The sequence below is a fragment of the Petromyzon marinus genome, chromosome 42 (assembly GCF_048934315.1).
Source record: "Petromyzon marinus isolate PM22_M1 ecotype Great Lakes invasive population chromosome 42, UKy_Petmar_22M1.pri1.0, whole genome shotgun sequence".
Taxonomy (NCBI): Eukaryota; Metazoa; Chordata; class Hyperoartia; order Petromyzontiformes; family Petromyzontidae; genus Petromyzon; species Petromyzon marinus.
Genome location: NC_133708.1, coordinates 13,171,655 through 13,189,288, shown reverse-complemented (window position 1 = coordinate 13,189,288; position 17,634 = coordinate 13,171,655). Strand labels below are relative to the sequence as shown.

Below are 17,634 nucleotides of genomic sequence, written 5' to 3'. Positions count from 1 at the left end.
ATCGCGCGTGGGCGGGGAATGAATAAAAAAATTGACCAATCGCAAGGCGTCAAGTCGACTGGAAACCAAGCCCCCCTCCTCCACCTCCACGCGAGTGGTGGCGCAGTGATTAGCGCACCCAAACACCAACAACCCCGGGCCATTCGTCACCAAGTGACGGCGCCTGTGCCAGGCTAGGTGCACTCTGAGGCTATCACGTGAAGCGTCGAAGGCTCGCTGGACAGGAGGTCTCCGGACAGACCCAGGTGCCATGGGATGGCTGACTGTGATGACTGGCACGGAGATGCACACCAGCTGTACCCCCTACTATACCACTGTGCCAACTTTCTCGATTTTATTTGCTCCGCTCGTTGTTGTGAGCGTCGCTCCTCTGCCCTCTGTTGTTGCTGGAGGGCGACTACCTCCAACTGCCCGGGCCCCGGCTCACAATCAGTGGCCTAGTGACTCTGAACCGCTCAAAGAATCAGAATATGTATACACTAGAGAAATCCGACGAGCTTTCAAGCTCTTTTTCACTGATGTCCATAACTAAAACGGCGTGGGGATGATCCCAAAGGGCTGTCATCAATATCAGTCATGATCAATCCACTGCTGGATGAAGCCCAGTAAATATCGAAACGTTGGTCCAACGGTACCAACCACTTTGCAACGTTGGCTCAACGTTGTCATGTTTGCTGGGATGCCTTCCAAAGTCTTCGTCCAGCAAACATGTTTATATTGGCAGTTACCTGAAAAAGAAGCTAATGGCTCAGTGGGCTTTACCTAGTCAAATAAAATAGTTTAGTTTTATTTGTATATACGTTTTTAGCTATGTGCGTACCTTTCCTATCGTGTCGTCGTCTCGTTTGTGGTTTGTAACGTTCTGACCCGCCCATACTGACAGAAAAAAGATCTTGATAGCAAATTAAATTCCTCCAGTAATAACACCCCCCCCCCCCAAGCTACCCGTAAATAAATACTCTGATGATGATTCTGATCCAAGCCCTGGTTAACAAACTACAACATCAGCTAGTTTCTCTTAAACTAGTCCTGAATACCTCCAAAACCAAGGTGCTATGCTTCTCACTGGGACTAAAGCAGGAAGTTATTTTTCCCCAATTACATTCCTTGAATAATTATCAAATAGAGCAAGTCAAGATCTATAAGTATCTTGGGGTCATCCTGGATTCAAAACTTAATTTTGAAGATCACATTGATTATATTGGTAAAAAGACAAAAATAAAAATTGGTTTTCTGTATCGACACAAGCACTGCTTCCCCCCAATGTTCCATTTGGAATTGATAAAAGCTACCATACTGCCTCTACTTGACTACTGTGATATTTGTTATTTTATTTTTACCTACGTGACTTTACCGAATAGAACCAAAGAGTATGTGATTTTTATTATTTTGATTTTACCTACGTGACTTTACCGAATAGAACCAAAGAGTACTGTGACATCGTGTATAAATCAGCCCCAAGTACTGTATTGAAGAAGCTTGATTCCATCTGTCACTTGGCCCTAAGATTTGCATTGAACTGCCCATATAGGACTCACCACTGTGATCTCTACATTGGGTCAAACTTAACATCTCTTAATGTTCGACGGCTTGTGCACCAGATCTTATTTATTCACGATGCACTTACAAAAAAATCCGCAGACTACCTACTGGATCTCCTCTCTGTTTCAAAGAACAAATTTGACCTCAGGTCTTCGCTCATTTACCAGCTTCACATTCCTTATTGCCGTACAAAAACCGGAGGAAGGGCCTTTGCTATTGATGCTCCCAGGGTTTGGAATGCTATTGGCAATAAACTGCAACTTGAATCACTACCTATGAGATCTTCACTCAAAACTGCTCTAGAGGAGTTGTACACCCCTAGCTGCCACTTCTATTCAGTGGCCTAAAATATGGCTCTAGATTTTGGTGTTATAATTTATTTATGTAGTTTATTGTAAAAACATTCGGTCACAGTCCCTATAACTGTTGCATTGCATTTATGGCTTTTATTTTAGTGGTTTCGAAAACTTTTTTTGGTTTGGCCATGTTTTTGTTTATTGTAGTACGGAGTTAGACTGATGGCCTTAATCTTAGTTGTCTTGTGGTTGTTGTTGTTTGACTTGCATCCCACTGGGATTTTTGCACACAGCGTTGGTGTACGGTGCTATTTCAGGAGTATTTTGATGTTTTTTTCCTGGATTTTCTGTTTGCACAGTCACATAGTCAATTTAAGATGTTTTCTTGTTCATGTTTTACTAAAACGCCAACTTCGCCAGGCCACGCCCATCTCCCCAGGCCACGCCTACTCCTTGAGGCCACGCCCGTCAACTACCAGGCCACGCCCGCTCACTGAGGTCACGATCATTCCGAGAGGTCACGCCCACCCCGCTAGGCCACGCCCACCCCGCTAGGCAACGCTCTCTCATTCAGGCCACGTTTGTTCCGAGAGGCCACGCCCACTCCGCTAAGGCACGCCCACACACAGACCACACCGATCCGCTCAAGGCCACGCCCACGAGGGTGGCGGTCATCCCAGTGCCCCCTCCCTGTTCCGCGTTGTGGCTCCATCCACTCGCAGTCAGCAGCAGCGGCTGTGGTGGTGGTGGTTGATGGTAGTGGTGGCGGTGCGTCCCGCTGCCCTCTGTAGCCCGTGGTCGTGCGCAATCTCCACCGTGACCACCGTCTCGTAGTCAGCCGCGTCCTTCCGCTTGCCTCTCGCCAAGGGGGCTACAGATTGGGCAGTCGGTGGAGGGCCAGGGAGAGAGTCAGGGGCCGTGGTGGTGGGGGGGTTTGGGAATGTCCACTTTGACAAGAGCGTCACTGTGAAAAGGAGTCCCCCGATTGAGCAGAGTGCTTCAGTTACGACTGTGTAGTCGGGGGCGGTCACTCGAATTGAGAGCAGCGTTTCGGTTCGCTTGAGATGGCGAATGTGCTCCAAGAGGCAGGGATTGACAGGGTCTTCAGTGGCGTCTTGAAGAACGGCTTTCAATAGCACGGGCAGGTCAGGTGAGGCCCCAGGAGCTCTTCCATCGCCAAGCTCACGAGTTGAAGGCGAGGACAGACAGCGAGAGAGACGCAGCCGGGCAATCCACCTGGAGGCGACAATGGAGGGGGTGGACTGCCTGCTCAGCTCCGAGCTGCGTGTGAAGTGCAAGACGTGTGAGGTCCTCCTGGCCAGCGACCGCATCTCCTGGAGACCAACCACCACCACCAGCAGTGGCCCCAAGGCACGGCGAGGTGAGCGCCTGGACATTGCCCCCCACCCACAGACGCCAGTGCTGCTCCACATTGTAGATGTCACATTCAATTCAAACACTTTTTTTTAAATTGTTTTCTTAACAGCCCTGTTATGTTTCGTTTGTTGTACCCACCCCCCGCACATCCGATTAGCACGGTTGGCTAACGTACGGTGCGAAAGAAGTTCAACATAGTACATCTCGAAATGAGATTTGTGTATGTTGTGTTAGCTGCTGTTGCTTGCTTTGCTTCAAAAAGCTGTAGGCTTCGGCATGAAGGTTTTAAAGTTGTTATTGTGCTGCTTGCGATGTTAGTATTACTTATGATCGTATTCTAATATGTGAAAGACGTGTACAACCCCGGCATCGTCAGCATAATCACCACAATAATGCCGGCTGGAAAATCACGAGTTTCTAACAACAGCACACAGACGTATGTCAAACATCATCAGCCTTTGTGCAGCATGCGACAACAACACAACCATCAGCAGTTCCCGAATAACTGTATAGTTGTCATCTGGTTCTAAACTTGAGCTAATCTGGCCGACTGACACATTTCACCGACTGATACAGCATTTTTGATCGTGCGTTTTGCAAATATATTCAGCAGCTAGATACGAATGTCGAGGTCTGATCGCCACTGAGAGAGAGAGGGCATGCAGGGAGAGAGTTGAGAATTCGTGGAATTTCGCTCTTCCTCCTCCTCTGCTGAAGGAGCGCAGACTACAGTGGGTTTACTACGTGGTCCATAGTTTGGATTGCATGGCCACAATAACCCCGCTGGATTGTGTCTTTAAATTTCCCATTCGTGAAGAGATGCGCGTATCGGCCCTGTTGATGTTCTGATGCGCGTTGATGGTTGAACCAGTTGTGGGTGACTAACTGACTGGGTGAGTGAGTGAGTTGATGGTTCCACCAGTGGTGGGTGGGTGACTGACTGACTGGGTGAGTGAGTTGATGGTTGAACCAGTGGTGGGTGACTGACTGACTGGGTGAGTGAGTGAGTTGATGGTTCCACCAGTGGTGGGTGGGTGACTGACTGGGTGAGTGAGTGAGTTGATGGTTCCACCAGTGTCTTCGAGGAGGAATCAGACTATACTGGAGGAATCCGATAAGCTATAAAGCTCCTATTCACAGATGTCCAGTAGGGGCAGGTCAGAACGTTACAACAACAAACAATACAAACACGACAGGAGTGCAAAGTATAGGAAAGGTAAACATATCACTTAAAAATATATATACAAATAAAACTAAACTATATTGTTTTTATCTTACCAGCTAAATCTCACTGCGCTATGAGCGTGTCTTTTTTTGCTTTTTTTTTAGAAGCGACCTGGCCACAAATGATAGGAGGAATATCAAAGCCAGGGGGTGTGCGGATGATGTGCGCGTCTCGAACGAGCTATACTCTCTGGTTCTTTCGGTAAAGTCACGTAGGTATAAAATAAAAATAAATCACGACGTTTCGATTGCAATACAAGCAATCAGGTGGGAAAACCACAGCAATATTTTTTTTGCTGTGGTTTTCCCACCTGATAATGATTGCTTGTGTTGCTATCGAAACGTCGTGATTTATTTTTATTTTATACCTACGTGACTTTACCGAAAGGATCAGAGAGTATGGATTCCTGTAGTCACGAAAGCTTCAAATCGATATGAACTCGGAACGAGCTGTTTGCCCAGTGCTCTTCCCAACGCAGCGGTAGACAAACAGTTTTAACATCGCCTGACAATCGTATTTATTGTCATACCATTTAAATCGCTAAACACACTACCTTCACCAATATACGGTCTTTTAAAAGAGTGAGCAGAGTTAATAATGAGTAACCATCCAAAACGCCCGTCACAATCTTGAGACCAAAGTCTCGATGCAGATAGTATTGTTGTCTGCGTCTCAAAAAGCTCGCCAGGACAAATTAATGACATTGTTTTATTGCTCAGAGACCCGAGTTCATCCTATAAAATATTCACACATCAGTGTGTATCTGTTTAGAGGCGCGTGTCTTAATGAGCGGTGGTGCAGCGGTTAGCGCTACGCTGCACAATGAACCCGGTGAACAGAGTTCGTATCCCGCTCACGGCCACCAACACTCGTGACGATTATCCGAATCGGTCCTGGCCCTCCCCTAGGTCGACTAACCCTCAAATGAATACCTGGTGCGGTGTATAAACATCTCCACTGGGGAGACAAAGGCGGTCGGGTGTGGTGCTGGCCACCCACCCCCTCGTGCACGGTGCCAGCCCTTCATAGGTGCTCGCTCAGAATCGGAATATGTTCACTGGAGGAATCCCATGAGCTATAAAGCTCTTTTCCCCACAGATGTCCAGAAGGTGCTCGCTAACAGCACACAGTCCTTCTTTGGTTCTTTCGGTAAAGTCACGTAGAATGAGAATAAAATAATAAATTGATAAAATAAAATAACACAATAATATTCTCACCTGATGAAGGCCGCTTGTGTTGTGGCCGAAACGTCGTGAGAATATTATTGTGTTTTTATTTTATCAATTTATTATTTTATTCTCATTCTACGTGGTGGTGACTTTACCGAAAGAACCAAAGAAGATGAATGCTTGCAGTCACGAAAGCTTTAAATCGAAAGCACACAGTCCGTTCAGGCTCACGGGGGGGTGGGTGGGGTGGGGGTGTGGTCTTCGTCTCTTTCGTCATGAGACTCGGATAAGGCCCAGCGGTCCCCAAGCCACTCTGTGTAATCGAAGGATTTTGATGTGCGGTGAGTGACGTCACCGGCGTGCCTAGCACGCGCGTGCGTTGCTGGGTAGTGTTGTTGTTGATTGTCCTCTGTACACTCGGGCCCGCGTCGCAGCAGCGTCACCAAATAATTGGTTTTAACATCGAGCGATTCGGCGCGTTTAAAAGGCACGTACATTCACCCAATCTCACCGTCTGACTGTGAAATAAAGAATGAGTTCGTGTACGGTATTGCCTCTTCGTGTTAATTAACGGGGTTCCCATATTTTATTTGGAGTGCTCTTGGATAACGGAGAGAATAGTGCCTTCACAAACCAGCGGCAAGTAGGCCCTAAACCCATCCATGAAGACAGGCCAAGCGTGCGCCCGTCACACGTGTGTTTGCCCGTCATACGTGTGTTTGCCCGCCACACGTGTGTGTTGCCCGTCACACGTGTGTTTGCCAAGCAAAGGTCGTAATGGAACCTCCGCATGTTTATTATTGACAGGGCACTTAACGCTTCATTGCCGGTAACCCGCTCATCCATCTCGGTGGAGTGCTCGGTGTGCAGTGGGTTCGTTTGTTGCACAGAACCTGGCGACTCAAGTTCAATTCCCAACAACTCGAATCCCAATTCCCAGCCACGGCAAGCATCAGTGGCGAGTGATGTCTGAACTGGTCCTGGGTCCCTACGCCCCCTCCACCAACTCACATTGACCAGTGTTGTGTATAATATATTTTTTGTTCATTTTAAGGCAGTATTATTGACGAACGTGTGTCACATTTACGATCACACAACCCCACCCCCCCCACAAAAACCAACAGGCATGGGGTGGCCTTCATCCAGCAGTGGATTGGCAAGGGGCTGGACATTTATTTTTTATTGTCAGTTTATTTAGATTACGGGACATGTTGACCTTGCAGAAGATTTGACATCCAGGAGGCCTTAACCACTGTTTAATCTGGATGGGTGGTGCTCTGTTACTGGGAGATTAAACATTTAATACGATTTAAGCAAAGTGCCCTGATCAACCGTAAACACTTAGAGTGCAGTCGGAATAACAAAGGCAGCCTGCCAGGTTCCACGTGCCTCCTGTAATTCCTTAAATGCATTAATTGATCTCTTCCTACACACACACTGATAAGGCAATGTTTTTTCAGCAGTGAATTTAACATTCTTGGGTTTTCAGTTACAAACTTGCAAGCTAGTCCATTAAGTGAGATTAATGTGCCCTATGCAGATATTGGATGAGGTCTTATTTTGGTTTTGGACCCACACTACATCGCGTCATCGTGTATTCACTACTGAGCCAGTTTATCAACTGTACATGGAAATCCCGTCCAGCATTTGCTTGTCTTAAATCAATGCTGCTGAAATGATGGCCTCCAGGTACGCCATGCGGCTGATTGATCGTCTAAGAAGAGATGGATATATGAACAACGCATAGTCTGGTTATTTATCTTGTTACTTATATGCTCTACAACGACGCTAATGGTTATTTTCAGTTTATCACAGGTTCCATTCCAATCTGTGCCAACCCATAAACCAGGGGTTTGGAGCTTACGACCAACAACTTCAATTATTATGGCTTACGGCCCCATGATGCTGACCACACAAATTCCTGAATCAGTGTTCAGGCCAAACATCCCATAATGCGGCACCCTTTTAATAGTGGGTCTCAAGACATAGCAAGGTTCTTCCTGAGCAAATAAAGGACAATTGTCATTCAAACTTTAGACGCCGCCTTGAGGAGTGATGCACTAAGCAATGAGAATAGGCAGCTCGCAGGGTCTCTGCTCACACCGGCATGGGGGTGGGTGAGTTGTTGCTCATTTCCTATTGGCAGTCCCGAGCTGTTTGTGGAATCGCCATGCTTCTATGGTAGGGGTCAGTACATGTTGTTGTCTATATAAGATGTTCCTATTTGGATGTTCTGCCTTTTACAGCGTCTGGAGATGCCTTTGTAATTTGAAACTTGTATTACATTATTGGGTGGAGCAGCGGTGCAGCGGTTGGCTCATTGTGCTGCAAACCCGGCGAGGTTTACTGCGTTTTCCCCAGCCACGGCTAACATCAGTGGCGAGTGATATCTGAACCAACGTTCACCAGGCCGCACTGAACCGGCGTGGTGAAATGTGGCCAAACATCCCCCCCACGACATAGGGAGGCCTTTCATCCAGTCGTGCACGATAAAAAGAGCCCCCAAGTAAGTTAAATTTACAAAGACATTGGGAAATCACTCTCAAACACATTCCGTGCTTTTGTTTATTGAGACTGATTACATAGACCCTTGCAATAAGCACACTCTCTGGAAGCCAACATTATGCACGTGGAACAGACTGTGTATGGTTCAGCTATCACTCTCTTTGTGGATTGCTTCGGTTATTTTTAGGGGGCACGCTTTTTGTAGCAGGGGTGTTTGCTCATTTGCATAGCGCTTGAATGCTTCAGTTGTCTGTAGGGTTAACCGGTGGCGTGCCGCTGCTTGCACGTATTGTTGTACGGTTCCATTGTCACGTGAATGCCATGCTGTGAGAGACAGATGTGGCTGGAACGCATATACATTGCGGAGTGCAGGGAGGGCTTCCTTGTCCCTTGGGGTTGTGGGTTCGGTTTGAATTGGATCTCAGTGGGGGGGAAATCCCCACCGACAATAAACAAGCTGCAGAGAAAGACACGGATTATAACCTTTGTTTGCACACATTCAAATTGCAAAAATAAAGATCACCCATATAGTCTCAACAGACTTTTTGGGGCAAGTGTTGTGAGCGAGTAGCACCTATGAAGGGCGGCATGGCACACGAGGGGGTGGGTGGCCAGCACCACGTACGACCGCCTTTGTCTCCCCAGTGGCGATGGTTACACACCGTACTAGATAGTAATTTGTGGCTGAGTCGATCTATGTACGTATGTTGAACTTCATTCGCGCCGTACGTAGCCAATCGTGCTAAACGGAAGTGCGGGAGAAGGACGTAGTGGAGGCCTATCACTTGTTGAGACTAATAAAATCTGTGGCGTATGCACACGCACTCGCCTACGCACACGCACGGCACGTGATACAGACGTGAAGATTTTAAACGCTGTTTTTTCGAGGCCATATCGGTATAATGATTGTGAATTGGGGCCACGCGGTAGTTTTACGCGCTAAAATTATTATCATTAACCCGGTAACCACCCGACGAGATTGGCCCATCTACAACGATGGCGTTCTCTCCATCTTGTCAAGGTGTACCTAGGCTTGAGGCGGTAGCTTTAAGTCGGGCAGTGGTGGTGTTGGCTACGCTGCTGCACGTGGCTGCCTGTAATCCAGCACTGTGGAGGCACCAGCGAGGGATTGGTGGATCACACGCACACACCACAGCTGTTGCGAAAAACTCCCTTCCCGTTAGCGTCGAGACGCCCATACCTCTGGCTTCCCTGGAGTTGGCGGTACAGCAAATGTACAGGGTGGTCTTGTGACCCCCCGCCCCCCCCCCATTTAATTATCTTAAAATATTTTTATTTAAGGTTTATTTAAAACAAAAAAAAACATGAAAATGAGAAAAAAAAATGTTAGGGGTCAATTAATTTGGGGGGGAGGAGGGGGGGTCACAATACATATGGACGACCACCCTGTAGACGCCACCTGTTTCCGCCTGTATGGGATAGAGTGTTGTCCCCTCGCACGCATGGATTTGTTCCAGGTGCTCTGGTTTCCCTCGGTCATTGACTGAAAACATCTTAACACTTTCATGTTGGACCTCCCGATTAGCACGGTTGGCTACGTACGGTGCGAAAGAAGGTCCACGTACGTACACAGAGGACCGCAGAGCTTGGGCAGAAGGTGTCTCCAGCTCACCCGCCTGGCATGCCTTCCCACTTATCTGCGGCTCCTCCTCGCGCCCCTTGAGGCGTTCCCTCTCTTGGAGAGCGAGCGAATGTTAGTTTTGTGCGGCGATGCATTGCAAGTTGAAATGACTTGTCTGATTTGAGCAAGACGTGGTTTAAACGCGCGTGATGGGGGGGAGTGGGCGGTCTAATGACGTCATCGCTGAAAGTGACGCGTTACAAAGTTCGGGAGTTGATGCTGCACTCGCCAATGATGGTACCAGGGCACTCCTTCGCTCTGACCTTTAACTGATTGCCTCTACTCATTAACAAAAAAGCTTCGGGCTCACATTGGGCAGTCTGGAACGCGTAGCCCGGGTTACTTACACTACAAACCCGACGGGGTAACAGCCATGCGTGCGTTGGCCAAATTTCACATAAACGCGCACAGGGTTGAACCTGGATAATAAGTGCCTGGACGTGCGACCACCGTGCATGGCAGGGTGTTTGTTATAGACTGCTGCGGGGGACAACGTTGAGCACGTGAAAAAAAAAACTACAAATCTATTCTTGTCCTGTAACCGTGGGCCCTCCCCACCGTCAGCGACCCACACTGCCCAACACCTTGCGGTAACCGGCCAAATAACCCCGCTTGCAACTGCCCTGGCGTAGGGGAGGTGGTGGTGTAGCAGTGAGCGCTGGGCTGCGAACCCGGCCACCCCAGTTCCATTCCCGCTCAAGGCCACCAAACACCGGTGACAATTGCTTGAACCGGTTCTGGGCCTCCCCTAGGTGGACTCGGCCTAAAATGAGTACCTGGTGCGGTGTGTAAACATTGCCGCTGGGGAGACAAAGGCGGCCGGGGGTGGTGCTGGCCACCCACCCCCTCGTGCACCTTGCCGGCCTTCGTCGACGGTGCTACTCGCTAACAGCACCAACAGTCTGCTGAGGCTCCACGGGGGTCTTTGTCGGGGCGTGGAGGGGACAGGTGGATGAGTGGGGGGGGGTTGTGTAAAATGCTCCAGATGCCTTTCCCTTGATTAAAATCCGGTTGTTTGAGATGTCACGGCCTACGGTGGGGGTGAAGGGGTGGGCAGACAACAATGGAGGGCGTGCGTCACCGCGTGACGTCACAGAGCCTTTGGAGCAAAGTCCCGCCTCTTTTTCCAACCCGCCGACGTCACAACGCGCACAGCGGCACCTGACCACGACGACCCCTGCCATATAAATCTTCATCTTGTTCTCGTTTCACCGATATTGTAATTATGGTCTAAGGTGCCCTAGAAATATAAACATTTGATTTGTTGGACGGATGGTCCCATTTAGCCAGTTGCCCCCGGGGGGGGGGGGGGGCTATTTTACGCGGGAGTTCCACGGTGTGAGCACAGCAGCGACCACAAAACAAAGACAAAAAACACTTTCAGCATTGCAGAGAAACGAGTACAGGGGTCATTAAGGGAATATTGCAGAACTCACAAACGAGCTATATGACTGGTCGCAAACGAGACGAATGACCAAACACAAACCGGCACGTAATGTGGAGGGCCCAAAACGCAGCAGAAGAAAGTTACGCACAGGTGCAGGTAGGCGTTGATGTTTACTGTGTTGACGGTGACGTGAATTCACGCTCAACTAAAACAAGACAGCGCCAACATGTTTGGGAGCAAGAGGCAGCGGGCAAAACGTTAGGTACGGGATGCAAATCGGCACCATTTGTTTTTTTTGCCTCCTAGAGTTTCTTTAAAGAGGGGGAGTGAAGGGATGGAACCAACCTGTAGATGAGCGGCCAGCGGTATTGCAGACACGTGGAGCAGCAACGCGGGGAGACTTTTTGTACCAAACAAAGGGGAATTTTTAGTCTGAATAAGGAAGGCACGTTTGAGGCTACGGGGGGGAGGGAGTCAGAAGGGATACCGACATCTCTCAAGAGGAGGGCTCTGTCCGAGGCATCCTCTGTTGGGCCGCGGCCGACCTCGCGTTTGTTCGGCACGACAGCTTGTCACGGCGCTGCGTGCGGCACGGCCGCGGGAAAAATAACCCCTCCACAGCCCCTGTAAAACAACAAACGGGTCGCCGACTGCACAGGTGACCGGCTCGATCGGGAGTACGCCGGCCTGCAGCACGGTCGCAACCGGTTGGGGGGGGGGGGGCGCAGATTGGTGTCCTTCTCGAACGTGACTTGAGCAATTGCTGTCCTGCTACCATGGTGACCTTCAGTGACTCTCGTCGCAGAGTCAAGCTGCGCAGGAAAATGTGTGCTTTATTGACGGCAAAAAAGAGGTGCGATTTGTTAACTGTAAGGATCGGTCTCCCCATCATGCCTTGCACCGCCACGTGACACCGCCTTGCCGCTTGTATACTGTAGCAAAAAGAGTAAAAATTGTGGCAACGTTTTTTCAGAATCAATCAGAATCTTTATTTACACTGGAGGAATCTGATGAGCTATAATGCTTATTTTCACAGATGTCCAGTAGGAAGGAGCGGGTCAGAACGTTACAACAACAAACAAAACACAAACAAGACAGCAGTGCAAAGTATTGGAAAGATAAACAAATTACTTTTAAAATTTATATACGAATAAAACAAAACTATTTGTTATCTTATCGGGTAAAGCCCACTGAGCTATCAGCTTCTTTTTTTAGCAGCAAGACATAGCGAGACAACCGCATACCAGTTTCATCCTTGCTGGGATTCATCAGCAAGGGATAGCCACCATTGGGGCAGTGACATGGTCTAACTGGTAGCACGTTCACCGCTTGCGGTTTGCATCTGTCGGGCCACCCTGATTATTTGCTGCGGGTGTATTAATTGTACAATACACATCATCAGCTGCACAGTGGACGTTAAGGGTCACGAGACGTTATTCGAACAGGGTAGCCCACTTGTGTGCAGGCCTTACGGTCCAAAATGGCCAACTTTGAAAATTCACACTGCGCTATGAACCCAGCGACCCGAGTTCATTTCCCCCTCACCGCAACCAACAATCGTGACGATTATCTGAACCGGTCATGGGCCTCCCCTAGGTTGACTCAGCCTCAAATTAGTACCTGGTGCAGTGTTTAAACATTTGCACTCGGGAGACAAGGCGGCCGGGCGTGGTGTTGGCCACCCACCCCCTCGTGTGCCGTGCTGGCCTTCATACAGTGAGGGAACAAAGTATTTGATCCCCTGCTGATTTTGTACGTATGCCTAATGACAAAGAAATTGTCTATAATTTTAATGGTAGGTTTATTTGAACAGTGAGGGACAGAATAACAAGAAAATCCAGAAAAACGCATGTCAAAAATGTTATAAATTGATTTGCATTTTAATGAGGGAAATAAGTATTTGACCCCCTCTCAATCAGAAAGATTTCTGGCTCCCAGGTGTCTTTTATACAGGGAACGAGCTGAGATTAGGAGCACACTCTTAAAGGGAGTGCTCCTAATCTCAGCTTGTTATCTGTATAAAAGACACCTGTCCACAGAAGCAATCAATCATTCAGATTCCAAACTCTCCACCATGGCCAAGACCAAAGAGCTCTCCAAGGATGTCAGGGACAAGATTGTAGACCTACACAAGGCTGGAATGGGCTACAAGACCATTGCCAAGCAGCTTGGTGAGAAGGTGACAACAGTTGGTGCGATTATTCGCAAATGGAAGAAACACAAAATAACTGTCAATCTCCCTCGGGCTGGGGCTCCATGCAAGATCTCACCTCATGGAGTTGCAATGATCATGAGAACGGTGAGGAATCAGCCCAGAACTACACGGGAGGATTTTTTCAATGATCTCAAGGCAGCTGGGACCATAGTCACCAAGAAAACAATTGGTAACACACTACGCCGTGAAGGACTGAAATCTTGCAGCGCCCGCAAGGTCGCCCTGCTCAAGAAAGCACATATACATGCCCGTCTGAAGTTTGCCAATGAACATCTGAATGATTCAGAGGATAACTGGGTGAAAGTGTTGTGGTCAGATGAGGCCAAAACGGAGATCTTTGGCATCAACTCAACTCGCCGTGTTTGGAGGAGAAGGAATGCTGCCTATGACCCCAAGACCACCATCCCCACCGTCAAACATGGAGGTGGAAACATTATGCGTTGGGGGTGTTTTTTTGCTAAGGGGACAGGACAACTTCACCGCATCAAAGGGACGATGGACGGGGCCATGTACCGTCAAATCTTGGGTGAGAACCTCCTTCCCTCAACCAGGGCATTAAAAATGGGTCGTGGATGGGTATTCCAGCATGACAATGACCCAAAACACACGGCCAAGGCAACAAAGGAGTGGCTCAAGAAGAAGCACATTAAAGTCCTGGAGTGGCCTAGCCAATCTCCAGACCTTAATCCCATAGAAAATCTGTGGAGGGAGCTGAAGGTTCGAGTTACCAAACGTCAGCCTCGAAACCTTAATGACTTGGAGAAGATCTGCAAACAGGAGTGGGACAAAATCCCTCCTAAGATGTGTGCAAATCTGGTGGCCAACTACAAGAAAGTCTGACCTCTGTGATTGCCAACAAGGGTTTTGCCACAAAGTACTAAGTCATGTTTTGCAGAGGGGTCAAATACTTATTTCCCTCATTAAAATGCCAATCAATTTATAACATTTTTGACATGCGTTTTTCTGGATTTTTTTGTGGGTATTCTGTCTCTCACTGTTCATATAAACCTACCATTAAAATTATAGACTGATCATTTCTTTGTCAGTGGGCAAACGTACAAAATCAGCAGCGGATCAAATACTTTTTTCCCTCACTGTAGGTCCTACTACTTGCTAACAGCGCTTGCTCCAACAGTATATTATGGCTAAACGGGTAAATGTATTATCATTAGCTCTGGCGACTCGCTATACAATGAAGATTGTACCAGCTCTTGTACCGGCACGGTGTGGACTTTGAATGTAGAAGTGGTTCGTCAGAGGAAATTAATCGCAAGGCTGCCGAAAGTAACCCTTTGTCAGAATACAGGTCCTGTACGGAATTCATCTACTAATCTAATTTCTACAAAGTTCAGCACAGCACCGCGGTTATCCTTACGACCTGCCACCACGGTCGCATGGTTATCCAGTATTGGGGCACGTGATGGTGATAATGATAGGCCAGCAGTGGATAAACCGTGTCCCCCAGATGATAATTGCCCGGTCGGCAACTCTGGCGAGGTCCGGCACAGTACACGACTACTCTTAGTATCGCTGCCTCCACGTGTTAATTTTTAACCCACACCCCATCGAATGCAACTTAAACACTTCCCAGGTGGTTACCGATCTTTCTCTGCGCCGCTACAAACTACGGGCTTGGGTCGAGGGGTAGCAGCCTTAACCAGCGTCCTCTCCCCACGCAGACACCGGTGCAGCTGTTGTTATCTGGACGTGACGGGGTCAAGCGGTGTTAGCGAGCACCTGTTGGAGCCAGCACGGCACGGGTGTTACGTGGCGATCCTGGGTCCAACGTCAAGCTAGCCCAGCTATGTCCGTCTCCCAGTGCTGGCGCTCACGTCACCGCCCGTATGAGATAGCGCTCATTTACGACTTAAGTGATCTAGGTAGGTGGTGGTGGGAGGTGGGGGGTGTACAGGGCAGGTTCATGTTCGTATAACGTTTAGTGCAGTTGGTGAGCGTTCTTGACCAGTATTCGAACGAAGGTCGCTGAGATTGTAGTGCATTGTGTGAACAATCATTGCCTTCCCACTGCACACAAAATAAGTGCAAAGTCAACTATAAGCTGTTTAGACTAAACTATTTTAATTTGATCAGGTTATGCCCACTGAGCTATGTAGCTCGTTTTCAGAAGCGACCTGGCCACAAATGATAGCTCAACGAAGTGGCTTATCACGTGGATATTTATAGCAGCCAAATACTTTAAACGCGTGTTTTTGAATGTGGAGGGGGAAACCAGAGGACCCGGAGAAAAATCCACGTGACCACGGGGAGAACACACAAACTCCAAATATACAGCAGCAGGCGTCAGGGTTGGGATCGAACCCACGACCTCCTGCATACCAGGCGAGGTAGTTAACATCTCGCCACCGCGGCACCCCAAACATTGGAATGGCGTGGCCAGCACCACACATGGATCCCTCCCCAGTGCTAACCACCGATGGAGTTGCGTTTCCGACGGTTTCGACGAGGGGGCCTCCGCACGGCTCAGATGTCGGAGTGCTGAGTCAGCGCCACGGCTGAGACCCTGGCTTCCAATCCAGGCAGTAGCCCGGCCATGATTAAACCCGGCTGGTCAAGTGCAGTGAGTGGATGGTCTCAGCCCGGTCACCAATGACTGCACAAACAAAACAAAAAATACTTGTCAAATTTTAGGTTCTCACTCAATTTAAGCATACGTTTCTGAACAGCCCCGATCGTCAAAAAATGTTGGTTTTCCTTTGCATGCCACGAAAAGAAAACCCACGACAGGGGGGGGGCATACGAAGGTAAGGCCTCGGAGTAAGAGATCAAGCTCATGGCACCTGTTCTGCGACGCCGTCTGTCCTGGGCCACCCTCTCCGCGAGAATTGCGGCACTCAAGTTTCACCTGGCTTGGACGAAGGGAAACATCGCCTGGCCTGGCGTCACATTACTGACATTACGCAATCGCGCGGCTGGGGCGGCGGGGGGGGGTGTGCAGGGTGAAACGTGAATGGGACACAAAGCACGGTGCGCGTCGGCCTTTCCATCGACAACTTGAGAGACAAAAAGTCCCCCGCGCAGGCACCAGCGCGGCACCACGACCGCACCTTTGCGTCCGTCCACCCGCCGCCCCCCTCCTCCCGGCATTGGCGAAGGTCGTCCGTGCGACTTTGACACGGTCTTCTCGCCTCTCCACCCGCTGCGGCGTGGTAACAACGGAGCAACGATGCGGAATCGGATTGTCATAACCTATGTATGTATGTCACGCTTCTTCCGCAACGTACGTAGCCAACCGTGCTAATCGGAAGTGCGGGGTAAGGACAACAAACTAAACACAAAACTCAGTTCTAAAGAAATGAGTTTCGATTTGAAAGTACACAGCTTGTTAGGGTTTGGTGGGTTTCTTGTTTTATTTGGAGTGCCGGACTGATGAATGGACGTTGTGACGCTTACAGCAGATAAGGTTTAAAAAAAAACATCTTCAAAGGTCAAAAGTTTGAAAAATGTCCCTCCAATTACTTAATTTGGAGAACCACGTAGCAGCATCGCCACCTACTGGCAGACCAAGGCCCGTTCGCAAGCCGGTTCTGCATGCGCCTTGCGTCATGTAGGGACAGCTGCCACTGGGTGGGGTGGGATCCCCTTGGCTAGGCTGCAGCAGGACGTAGAAAGAGTTGAGATGCAATCTGATGCCAGGCGCTTTGAGTTGTTGAGGTGTGGAAGCAAGCGCCCCCCCCCATACTTGCGAATCCTGAAAAGTGTGCATCTCCTCGATTTGGAATCGGGAAGTGGGGCGGGGAGCAGTCATCTCCAAAAATGGCACTGCATCGGTGGTGGAGATTCCACATTCCCACGGTGGGTGTGAGGATCTCGGTGGGACGGCCGCTGTTGGTGGCGCTGTGGTCAGAGTGCTCGGCTTGCCATCAGAAGGTCACAAGGTCAAGGCCTTTGACGGGTTGTTTACTCGACCCATATTTCCTCTGCGGTCAATAAAGTGGCGAACAATTTATCAGCAGCGGTCGTGGAAATGTTTCGTCACCGGCAGAGTCAGGATGAACCTGCTGCTGGATGAAGCCCTCCCCAAGCCTGAGCCATCCTTCACGTATAACAAGTCATTTCGCGATGGATGAAGGGGGTCCAATTTCATCGTTGCTTTTCCAAATTGCACCTACTGGACATCTGTGAAAAAGTAGCAAACGCAGCCGAACGGGATTCCTCCGGTCTAAATAAAAATTATGATTTTGTGCTTGTGGGTGGTTGCCTCCTTGAATCGATGCTGCCCCCCCCCCCCCCCCGTGTGCTATAACGTATGGACCAG

At 49.1% G+C, this 17,634-nt stretch overlaps 1 protein-coding gene across 4 annotated transcripts in view; it reads left to right on the top strand.

The window, feature by feature from the left end:
- The first annotated feature begins 2,503 nt into the window (after positions 1-2,503).
- Positions 2,504-17,634, top strand: part of CERK (ceramide kinase) — a 41,226-nt gene continuing 26,095 nt past the window's right edge. For all 4 annotated transcript variants that reach the window (XR_012946578.1, XR_012946577.1, XR_012946576.1 and 1 more), the window contains exon 1: positions 2,504-3,219. Coding sequence is in view for 1 of the 4 variants with exons in the window: in XM_032969577.2 (XP_032825468.2) it covers positions 3,087-3,219 (133 nt within the window). In the remaining 3 variants the exon portion in view is untranslated. The remainder of the gene's footprint in view (positions 3,220-17,634) is intronic.